The 11619-nt window shown below is 39.9% G+C and overlaps 1 protein-coding gene across 1 annotated transcript in view; it reads right to left on the minus strand.

Moving 5' to 3' along the window:
* Positions 1 to 10127, minus strand: part of herc2 (HECT and RLD domain containing E3 ubiquitin protein ligase 2) — a 47579-nt gene extending 37452 nt beyond the window's left edge. The window contains exons 1-14 of the mRNA XM_020610099.1: positions 10021 to 10127; positions 8937 to 9045; positions 8180 to 8273; positions 7231 to 7362; positions 5198 to 5420; positions 4079 to 4179; positions 2606 to 2747; positions 2405 to 2509; positions 2122 to 2293; positions 1689 to 1862; positions 1145 to 1333; positions 861 to 1012; positions 222 to 379; positions 13 to 126 (exon numbers count right to left, since the gene is read on the minus strand). Of these exons, the coding sequence (XP_020465755.1) occupies positions 13 to 126; positions 222 to 379; positions 861 to 1012; positions 1145 to 1333; positions 1689 to 1862; positions 2122 to 2293; positions 2405 to 2509; positions 2606 to 2747; positions 4079 to 4179; positions 5198 to 5420; positions 7231 to 7362; positions 8180 to 8273; positions 8937 to 9008 (1828 nt within the window). The 5' untranslated portion in view covers positions 9009 to 9045; positions 10021 to 10127. The remainder of the gene's footprint in view (positions 1 to 12; positions 127 to 221; positions 380 to 860; positions 1013 to 1144; positions 1334 to 1688; positions 1863 to 2121; positions 2294 to 2404; positions 2510 to 2605; positions 2748 to 4078; positions 4180 to 5197; positions 5421 to 7230; positions 7363 to 8179; positions 8274 to 8936; positions 9046 to 10020) is intronic.
* Between the last annotated feature and the right edge of the window lie 1492 nt (positions 10128 to 11619).

An 11619-nucleotide genomic window follows, 5' to 3' on the forward strand; every position in this document is an offset into this window, starting at 1 on the left:
TGTTCTTCTCACCATTCTCTGTCACAGCAAGTGTCTGTGCGTCACCACTTCCACATGCCACATCCACCACCTTCAGTCCCTTCAGCGCTGTCACCAGCATGGGTGTAGTCTGATCCTCACTAGAGCCTGAAACCCAATCAGAAGCCAATTCATTTTTAGTGACAAAAAAAGACATTCAAGCCAAGGCAATGTCCTGCAGGTTCTGTGCAGATGGAACTCACCATGGCCCAGCCGACCGTAGTTCCCTCTGCCCCATGTATAGAGCTCACCATCAGCTGTAATGGCAGCACTGTATGTGCTCCCGCAAGCAATGTGGACCACATGCTTTCCTGTCTGTTTGCCATTGAAGGTTGCAATCATTGCAGGCTCTTCTAGATACCTGAAAGAAAGCAGAAATGGAGATGACAAAAAACTGAAATGAGATTTAAAAAAAGTTGTTTTGAGAACTTTCTGATAATAAAAAGTAATCATTTATAATTGTAATATTTTTATCACTAATTCTACATTAAAGAATTGTCAGGTTTGGATATTCTCCTAGGTTGTTGCTTAGAACACTACATTTGGTCTACAAGCATAAAACAGTATTAGGAATGTCCTATATTTGGGAAATATTGAAATGAATACTCTCACCATGTGCTGGATCAATCATTTAATTTAGCTTGATCTGCAAAAACTGGATTCAGTGCCCTAAATACCCAAATTCTACAGCTTTAGTGTGGTTTAAGAATGCCACAATTTCAAAAGGTCCTGTCAATTTGTAAAAGCCAGATTTTCCATATAGCTTAATGCTTTATGTGACAAGATGAAAATGCAAAACTGGGTGACACTGGAAGAATTTAGGGTTTTCACTAGTTGCTTACGTGGTGTCTCCATGTCCAAGACGGCCACCATCACCACAGCCCCAGGAGAAAACCTCCCCAGTGGAAGACAGGGCCAGATAGTGCTGTCCATCAGGATGAGCTGCAAGCTTTATAATCTTTCTGGAGGTCAGACCATGTATTAGCACAGGAGCCTGCAACAAAATAATGCAGTGACTCAATCTGCAGCAGACACAGAGATGAAAGTATCAACTCAAATCCTTGTGTTTCTTCAGAGTAAAACTAGTTTATTAGTGGAGAGAAATTATCTTCGCAACAGAACTGACCAGGGTTGTGCTCTTGTAGTTCTGGGTGTAAACAGCACCACTGCTAGACAGGATGAGAAAGCCCTTTTCTGCACAGACAATTTGTGCGACTCCAAGGCTGGACAGGGCTTTACACTGAATGGGTCCATTAACATTGGCATAAAGTTTCCAGCCCAACAGGCCCCAGGCAATCACCTCTTGCAAGGTTCCCTGGAACAAGAAAAGATACATGAAGAGAGACAAATTCAGCCGCACGGTGATTGTTTGCCATTTGACTGCAATTTCTCCTTTAGAAAAGAAAAAACATCCATAAAAAACATGTCAGCTTTTCACTCGCAAGATGTCTTACACTGATGATGTCTGGCCATGCTTTCTGTCTCACCTTAATCATATCCATCAACAGGACACAAAGTGCATATTAAAGACATACAGTATAAAGTACAAAGCTCATAAAACAGGTACAGAATTCAAGCAGTGCCTGAGGGAAGCAGTGGCACCACTGACTTAAGAAACAGAAATAAAACTCATCACTTAAGCTTTTCCGACTGATAAAAAGAGCGGTCACCTTGTGTGACGTGGGGGAGTTGCAGTGTGGAGGGCTGCATGGGGAAGCCAAACGATCCAGGTGGGCCATGATCACCACAGCTGTTTGCTGAAGGTCAATGGCTAGGTCATTATCCTGAGGCAAGGTCAGGTAGCGCAGGAAACTCTCATTTGGGCTCAGAGGGGCTGTGAGGATCTGGATTAGCAGTCAAATATAAAGTACTTTTTAGCCTGATTCTCACACAACAATAGAGGAACCGAGGTACTGTAAGAGAGGTACTAATAAGCAACAGAGCTATGTCTGATCATTTTTAGTTTAAGAGGATTCTTATTCCGATTGACCCATCTTCAAATTATATAAAAAGGAAAATTGTTCCATTTCTCATAATCGTTTGCTGTCAACCTGAACTGCTACTGAGATACGCAGATGCTGGTTTGGGAGAGGAAATTTTCACCTCAGTTTCCTCTTCGGGAACAGGCTCTTCCTTGCTGCTGTGTATGTTCTGAAAGCGTTGCAGGAGGGGAAGTAGTGGAGCGCTGGTTCCTTGAGTGGATCGTTCATTGTCCATCTCTCTGGTGCCACTTTCCCACAGACGCAACAGTAACAGAACAGCAGACAGCAGCTGACTGGAAAGACAATAAAATGAGAGGGCCAAGTGAGCAGCCAGGAAATGCACTGCAGCTATAGTAGGATACCAGTGTAAGTAAAATAAGGACTTATGAACAGTATCTGGTTACCTGAGAGTGCCCCTCTGTACAGCCAGCTCCAGTAGAATGGCCAGGACAAGATGCTGGTCCTGCAGAGGAATGTTGCCTTTTGTAGTGGCACTTCCATGAACATCACTAGTAGCAAAGAAGATAAGAACTGTGAATCACAAAAGATTACAATATATTTATTTATCAAGTACAATGTTAATGAATGACCAGTAAATAACAAACCTGAGGAACTTGGTGGCCCTCTCAACAACCTCCAGCCACACTGACGACACAGTTCCCTCATCAAACAGTGTGGCCTCTGGTAGAGCACGCAGGGCATCCAGAGACTCCTGGAGAAGTTCACTGCAAAGATCTGCATCATCTCCTGCAGCAAAGCACAAATGTCTTCTGATTTATAAACTGTCTACAGAGTTGCTAAATTCCACAATACAGAGGTTACTCTGAAATATAAAATATTGTTTCCCAGGGTTGGCTTGTCAGAGCTAGTGGAGGTTAATTAGTATGTTTACAATATAATCCCATGTGCTCTAAAACCTAAAAGGCAGATATGCCATATAATTATACATATTCATCACAATCGTATTCAGCAAAAGTCAAAAGAGAATTATTTTTAACACCACTGTTGATTCTGTGATTCATGATAAATATGAGCCCCCACTATGAAGCTTTTGTGCTTTTACATATAGTAGTCTTCAATCCACAATCTTTCCTGGTAACTAATCGCACTAAGCGGTCCTGATATCAGCCTCTACGGCACCAGTAAAATGAGAAAAGCTCAAGTTCATTCAGCAGGTGGTGAGTAAAAGAGCACATTCTTACTTTTCTGCCACCCTTGCAGTGTATTTCAGGAACAGAACTAGACTGAAGATGAGAAGCTTAACTGTCTATGTGTGTGTGCTCATGTTACAGGAACGCTACAGAGGAGCGGCTGGCTCTTAGTTCCCACCCTGTCCCTGAGGACAGGCAGCTTTCAACCTTACATCAGTGCATGTAACAAAAACAGTGCCTCTGCCTGCAAAACTGACAATGAAGGGCTTCTGAACAAACACAGCTACTGCCTTAGTTATTAACTGTAGAGTATAATCAGATACTGAGATAGAGGTTTATTAATGTTATCTGGCTTGCACACTAAAATCCAAATCCAAATATGAGGTCTTTTGAGATCTTAGACTGTGGTAGTATTACAAAACTGCATTATTAAAATATGTTTGTCCACCTCCTTTTTACAATTATGAAATGGGACTAAGTTTTACACTCACATTTCAGTATAGTCAACAGCAAATCACAGCCTAAAATTAAAATTGCTTGTCACAAAGTGAGTGCTCTGACTCCTAATCTGGGACTTTTCCATTTCAGTGGCACTGTTAATTAATGAAGATTCAGAGTTTCATGTCACCAAATGTCTATTTTTCATGTTAGAGATATTCTTATCACAAAGCATTAGGAATGTTACCAACAAGTCCCCCTCGCCCTATCCTGGATAAACTGCTACAGTCCATTATCTAGTGGACACCATGTGCTAATACTAAAGACGCAGCACTGCAAAATATGTTGTTTACTATGAGTAGCTTGCAAGATTGTGAAACACATACATCACCAGCTCTTAAGCAAAGCTCCAGTGCCATGGCAGCAGCTGACATCACTGCTACTAGCAGACAAAACATATTCACTATCAGCATCCCGGGGGAGCCTTACCTGACCTCCAGGCCCGACGCAGGAAAGCAAAGGCAAAAGAGAGAGCTGCCCTGGAGCCGACTCTGGCCAAACCTTCAACACCTTTACTGACTGGACGAGGGCTGAAAGAACAAAGCCAGTAACACAGTGATCAACTCACCTTGATAATCAACTCTTCAGTCATATTCCAGTTTAAATATATGAAATGTGGTGAGACCACTGTCACCTCTATCTTTGCTATTCTCAGTGAGTAAACTGTTGAGTTTAATTCAAACAAGCCTGAATAAACAATAAGTCACTGTACTATTCATACCAGGAAATAAAACAATGTATTTTGTACCCACTATGTAATCATTTTAGCTGAATGGATGCAGCTACATAAACAAATTTGTTCAGCAGCTTTCCTAAGACACTATGCACTCACAGCTCATGTTCTGAGGGACTTTGGTTTTGACAAGAGCTTTTAAATTCTTTACAGTTTCACTCAGTCCTGTAACATACTACCTAACTTTAACACTTCACCTAGGATGTACCAGCACATTTCTTTCCGTTGTATGTATAAGTCTGTAGTTAACTGTTTAGCTGGTTTGTCATACCTTTATTTTACCAGTGTTTGATGGTTTGCTCACAGCATAACTCAAAAAGTACTGAACTGTACTAAATTAAATTCTTCAGGAGAGGTCGGGTATGGCGCACAGAACAATTTGTTAGATTTTGGTGCTGATCCAGGAATTTGATTCTTGACCATAGTGAGATAGGGCCAATTTCAATATGTTTGCTTCTAATTCCATAAACAAGGCCTACAATGGTTGGACAAGTATTCCAAGCTAACATCCACACAAGATCTACCACACACCAAAGTATGACACTAGATCTTTGAGGATTTGTCCTCCATTTATTCCCTAAACTAGTTTATCATGTGCAGGGTCATCCCAGCAAGCACTGCTTGAGAGGTTGGGTACAACCAGAACAAGTCACCAGTCATCATAGGACTAACCCCATGCACACACGCATTCTTACCTACAGGAATTATAAAACCTCTGGTTCGTCTAACCTTGAACCTTCACACTGTGAGATGCCAGCACTAACCACAGAGCCAACATGCCAGCACCCTCTAATCTCTAGCATCATTATTTTTACCTCTTATTGTCAGCAGTAGGCAGTGGTGGGCTAGGCGGCGTCTTCCAGCGGACTTTGTACTTCTCCTCCATCATGCTGTGGCTGAGAGAGATGAGGTAGCGTTCCAGGATGACCAGGCGTTGGCGCAGGCGTTGGGCAGACAGTGTGCTTTTGGCCATCTGAGCAGAGAGCTTCTGCTGGTCATCAACCAGGACCATCAGACAGTCCTTCAGCTCATTCTCATCTGCACACAAGGGATGGACAATGAAAAGGCCATCACCCTAAACACAACCAAATTTATTGGTTGTTCATAATTACTTCTCCTGCTAAAATATAAGTGTGAAAAATGCCAAATTATTTATTATAAAAATATCTATAAATTGACTAATTGCATTTTCTTTGAGCATACACACCAATTGTATCTAAATGTATTAAGATGTTATTTTTTGTTTATATTTATACTTCTTTTGCCATTTGAAATGGTGTGCAGACAGCAAGACATATCAAAACATATATGCATATTCAATATAATGTAACTGCTGACCAGAAACCTGACACTACCAGTTTTTCCATTCTGTAAATAATACTGCTGCATTTGAATAATTTAAGTTGCAATGTGGCCTGTAATCATTAATATTTCACTTTCAATTTTAAATGTACCAAATATTTATAAGGTGTATGTATGGACGGTCCTGTATGTTTACCACCAATTAAAAAAAAACATGCACTGCAATAAGTGATGAAATACCACTTTTTAACCACTATTTCTCATCTCTGCACCACAGCTCTTTGTCACAGCAACAGCAGTGTTTCAAAGGAAAGTCCTGTGACACTTAAGATACAGTATTATTTCCAGCCTTCAGTATTTAATGAAGCAAAAATAATTCACCACATTCAAATATTTCCACTGACCTGCACTGCAACTAGTCCTTTGTTCTGATGTGGTTTAAGAGAAAAAGATTTGTGTCTATACAGCAGCACTGCAGGGAAGGCAAGATGGGCCAAAATAGCAGGTCTAAAATCCATGTAAGCTTTATGTAAGCCAGACTGGCCTGAGGTTGTGTGAGCCACATTATAGTCAGCTGTACTTGGCTGCCAGGACAAATCTGTATCCCAGTCACACAAAGTGCCTTACCTCTGATGTCTGCCAGGACAAATCTGTATCCCAGTCAGACAAAGTGCCTTAATATTTATTAAACATTACCCATTGCTAAAAGTAACTAATGCTAAAGAAATATCAAATTCAAAGGGGTTGATTAATTCTTTAACTAAGATCTAGCATGAACATCAGAGGTAAAGAGGAAACCTGGGCAAATCGATCATGTGTCCATCCTGATTTCAAACAGTAACATGGGTCTGGGCTTTAACTGGTGAGATCAACATGTTCCGGATCTCTGACCACACAATGGCAAAGCAAGAAGTATGCTATTTGAACTTTGAGCATCAATGACAGTGCATTCATCCATGCAGCGATCCAGTTACTCTCACTGTACAGATTTCCTGGCTCTGCCAATAAAAGAAGAGAGCACCAGCCAGGCAGTTGCTAGAAAAAGCCTGAATTCACCAGGCATATGAGCCCATTCCCCCACCCAATGCTTATCTCCTAGTACCATAACACCGTCCCACCCATTCCAACCAGTAAACAGCTTGGGTGAGAGGCGCTACCCTGCACTGGACCACATTATAATGCCTACCACGATTACACTCAGAGAGGTAAAAATAACCACTCTGAAGGGCGGACTGCAAGTTGTCACCTCAGAATTTCTACAACTCGCATGTCAGCACAACATATCTACATCAGCAAGGTTTGACAGATGTGAAACTGATAAACAGAGCTGTGAATGTGTTGAAATGGTCAGTATCACTGGATCTAGTTGACATTTAAGTGTTGTGAAACCATGTGGTGTCAGCATGGTATTAATTACTCTACTTGGAAACAGAAAGGTGTAAAGTAACATGAACTACAACAGCAGAACAGGGCAGCATCACAGCAAGCCACATCAGGAGGTACTGTAGCCGGACACATTGTCATCTTGTTCAGGCAGCACTCTCACCTGGTTGCCGCCCCCAGTCCCAGGTCTCAATGATGGAGCGATGCACAGATGTTGACATCTCCTCCTCCTCTTTCTTTTCCTTGTCACTAGGTTCATCCTTTTTCTGAGATCCAAAGCAGTCAGTGCAATCTTCTGAAACAGTCCAAAGACATTCTAACATGAGCCTTCACTTCCACCAGCAAGGTTAAAAGTTCACTCTTGTCCCTGGATTACAGATCACTCTTAGGTACTGTTTACATTAGTTGAGATCACCTCCATTTTTTCAGTTGTTACAAATGTAATTCAACAGCTGTGTCATTACAAATTAAATCAAATATTGTTGCAGAGGTTCCGACAAACATCTTGCACTTGTAGGCTGCTTCGCTTTCACTCTTCATCTTGTCTTTTTCTTCTGCACAGCCTGGAGGTGTTTTAGGGGGGGGATTAGTATCCTGCTATAGGATGAAACCCTGAAAAGGCCTGACTTCCTTTGTCAGTTGTCTTTTTCCAAATAATGCTTCAGAGGGTGTAGTAACACAGTCTTTTCCCTTTATACAGAGAGAATTTGTTTTTTGTAAGTAATCAACAAAAGTTGGGACACCTGCAGGAACGGCCTCCATCAGTTTTCAAGGCTTCATTTACTTTGACTGCTGTAGAAAAGATTAACCTATTTCTAGACCCCTGAAAAAGACCTGTTCTACATCAAATTTACATACATTTTTAGCTTCTGGTGACTTTTTCTTTGCTTGTTTTACCTCTGGTAGTTTACTTCTTAGCTTTCTACTAGTTAAGGTTACTCACTGGACTTGAACTGCTGAAATGTCAATAAAAAATTGAAAAATGGGGTGGTCAAAAACTTCTGACTGGTAGTGTATAACTATATCATGTTACTGTGGACAGATGGCAGCAATGTGTAAATCTGTCAGAAAAATAGGAGGTAAATGAATGCTGTATTATCACAGCACCATACCTGGGTGAGCCGATTCGTCTCCGTTGAATGTTATCTCTTCATCTTTTACCATTTCGTTCCACATCTCACTCAGTCCCTCTGGAGAGAATGCCCGCTGCCAAAGGAAGTAAGGAACTGAAAATCAATCTACAGTTCATAATTCAACTATGAAAACAAACATGAACAAACTTACACTAAATTTAAGTGAACGTCAAGAGTACAAAATAATTGCATCACCTCCAACTTCCATCTGATTCAAGGCCATGTCTACTGTAAAAATCTGTAACATTAAAATGTCTTCACAAGTTTGTGATGACACCAGCTCAGATATATAACAGTACATTCAGAAATACATAGAGCTCTAATGATGGGAAAGCATGGCAGCCTTCCCCAATTTAGTTCTTTGTTTTGTAATGGAAATTTTCAAGTTTAGGGTCAGTTTATGTTTATGATAACTTTGACATGGCTGTATGTGTGCCTTATGTCATTTGCATTCACTTTCAAGCAACATAAAAAGTGTTTTGGAGGTTTGGAAGTGTGTCCCAAGCATTAGGCAACACAGTCTGACTAACAACAGTTTAGGAACAAAACTGTTTCAAAAAACAATCAAACAAAACACTAACCAATGCACTGAAAATAACAAAAACCATCAAATATGCAATGATTTTCACTATTCCCCAGTCACATGCGACTGAGTGCACATTAATTCATATTGTCCTTTTGATGTGAAAAAGCCATAATCCCAGTTCAACTTTCTGCTTTATTTGAGTGCACATACCTGTAAATCTATCTTCAGCCATTTATCATGAAATCTCAGCTGAGCATCGAGGGTAAAAGATGGAGAAGGCATCTTCCCCTCTCCTCTCCTGGCTGCAAAGGCAGCCTACCTGCAAGATAAAGAGATGAAAGGTTGCCATTATATGAGAATGAGCCAATGATGACTGATATTATAAAGTGCGTGTTAATCAGTAAGGGTTGAGCTTTGTTAGGGTGATTTTGAACTTGCCCCCCAGTTTCTTGTCATGATCTTATGATAAAGTGAATTTGGGCAACACTAGTATGCTCCTTTTCAATACTGTTTCCAGTTTCATTTAAAGCGAATAATATCGTTGCTTCACACATATCTGTTAAAAATGAGGGCTGATCTTACCTCAAACTGGAGAATTAATGAGCATAACAAAAATATTAACTTTAAAATGTAAACAACGGGGAAGCCCAAACACCACTTATCAAAACATATATCTAGCTTAAATTACTCTAAATTTCAATGGTAGGTCTTAAAATAGCGTACCCATATTTATATTAAGCAGCATCTAACGTTAGTTTAATTATCACTGTTTCAGCTGAAGAAACGTTACAAAAAATGCTAGCCACCTTAGCTCATCCTTTTAAATGACATATGTAAAGATACCTGTGACTTCGATAACCTAATAATAACAACCTAATTGAAGCCGTACGTTTCAGTGCATATTAGCGTCACCCATAAATGTTACGTTAACGTTAAAGGAGACCGGAGAAATCCAGAATTTCGTTATGTTAGATGCTAGAAAGGGCACAATCATTGTTAACCCCGACACAGTGGTTTTAAGCCTGGTTATTATATATTAACAGACACAAGTACAGCGAGTAATAACACACACTGCCATCGTATCACTATGCTCATAATGCAAAACCTAACTCTAGGTAACGTTCATATTAGCCTGACGGCTAATGCTAATGACTTAGCTTGCTAACACAGCGTTACCTAGCTGACGCTAAACCATGGGCAAGCTTCTGTGACATGACACTAAACCGATTAAGATGCAACATTTCGTTCAGAAACATAGCTAATGGCTAAGGTGTCAATTTTAACAATAAATTACTTGCAGTCTCTTCTCAAGTTATTCTCGTCCCCTCTGCTGCTTTACTGCTTTAACAAGCCGTTCATAAAAGAACTGATTGACAGGTCGCGGACGAAGGCACGACGCATGGAAACAAATTGCGTAGTCTCAACTGGGAGGTTCAATGCGACAGAGCTGTACACTCACAGCCCGTCGGGGTGGGGTTTCCAATTGGAGGTGATTGGTTGGCCACAGATTTTACCCCGCCCGGTCGTACGGGCCGGTGTCATAAAATGTGCGCCCCTTTTGGATTCGAGGCGGGACATAGAAGGGCACGGCAGGCCCTCCTTAGATGACAAACTGTCCGCTAGAGGACGGTGTATCACAAATGAAGGGTGGGGTGTTCGTTTCACAAATTATCTATTTAGCTACAAATATATGAGGTAAGACAGCTGTTAATAATATGCGTGCGTATTAATCTAAGGTTGTGCATATATTAATAAGTTGCACACAAAACTACTTTTGTAAACTCTTGTATAAATCAAATCATATATAAACTATGTAATGCATGTATTTTGTCTGTGAGAATATGCTTAAAAGGTTACAACTTAAAAAAATACAAATATGAAGTGAAAACATACGTTTCTGCTTTCCCCAATATGAATACAAATTTACAACAGTGACTGTCAAAAATATGTCACGAGGACAGAGGTGTAATACATTGAGCAAAAGATACAGTGATTCAAAAAACTGCATAAGCGTACAAAGTTGGACTTTATTCTTGACTCTTGAAGCCTGATGGACATGTTTTGACAGATATGAAATTATATTTTAGGTTTGATTTAATAGCTATGGAGTAGATACATTCAAGGGCGACACCTTCACTTTTCACATTGTATTTATAAAATATAGGAATTTACAGCAAGTTCACAGACTTGAGCTGAAGTTTAGTCTTTTGTTGCTAACAAGTGGATTATATCTACTGTAACTCCCTCTGTGTGGATATTGAGCAGTCAGATCTAAATAGACTCCAGTTAATCCAAAATGCAGAACAAAGCTTTTGACCACGCTTTTGCTGTAGCTGCACCAAATCTATGGGACCCTCTGACTTGAAACTTTTAAGTCTCTGATAAAGACTCACCTGTTTTCATTGGTGTTCAGTTGCGTAAAGACACATTGTTTTAATATTTCATGCTTATATTCTGTTTATTTACATTTTTTATCTTGTGATTATTTATTTTATATTGTTTTATTTTGTAAACAGTTTTAATCTTGTTTGTTATTTCTACTCCTGCTGGTGCAGCACTTTGGTCAACTATGGTTGCTTTAAATGTTGCTATATAAATAAATTCGGCAACGACATTGACACTGATAGTGTGCTGTGCTGTGAACAATTTAGATTGTATATTAGAAAAACATTCTTTCTGTATGAAACCATACTTATCATTTATATGACTATGGGAGAACAATAAAGTTGCTTATCAAGTCAGGTTTCTATCAGTCAATCAATCAATCAACATTTATTTCTTCATTATAGCACTTAAACACAACTGCTGACTGACATGCTTTGCACAGAATAACAGAAAAATAAAATACATGGTACAGAAGATAGAAAGTAAAACAAACAATGAAAAAACACAA

This window comes from Monopterus albus, unplaced genomic scaffold (genome assembly GCF_001952655.1).
Source record: "Monopterus albus unplaced genomic scaffold, M_albus_1.0 scaffold103.1, whole genome shotgun sequence".
NCBI lineage: Eukaryota > Metazoa > Chordata > Actinopteri > Synbranchiformes > Synbranchidae > Monopterus > Monopterus albus.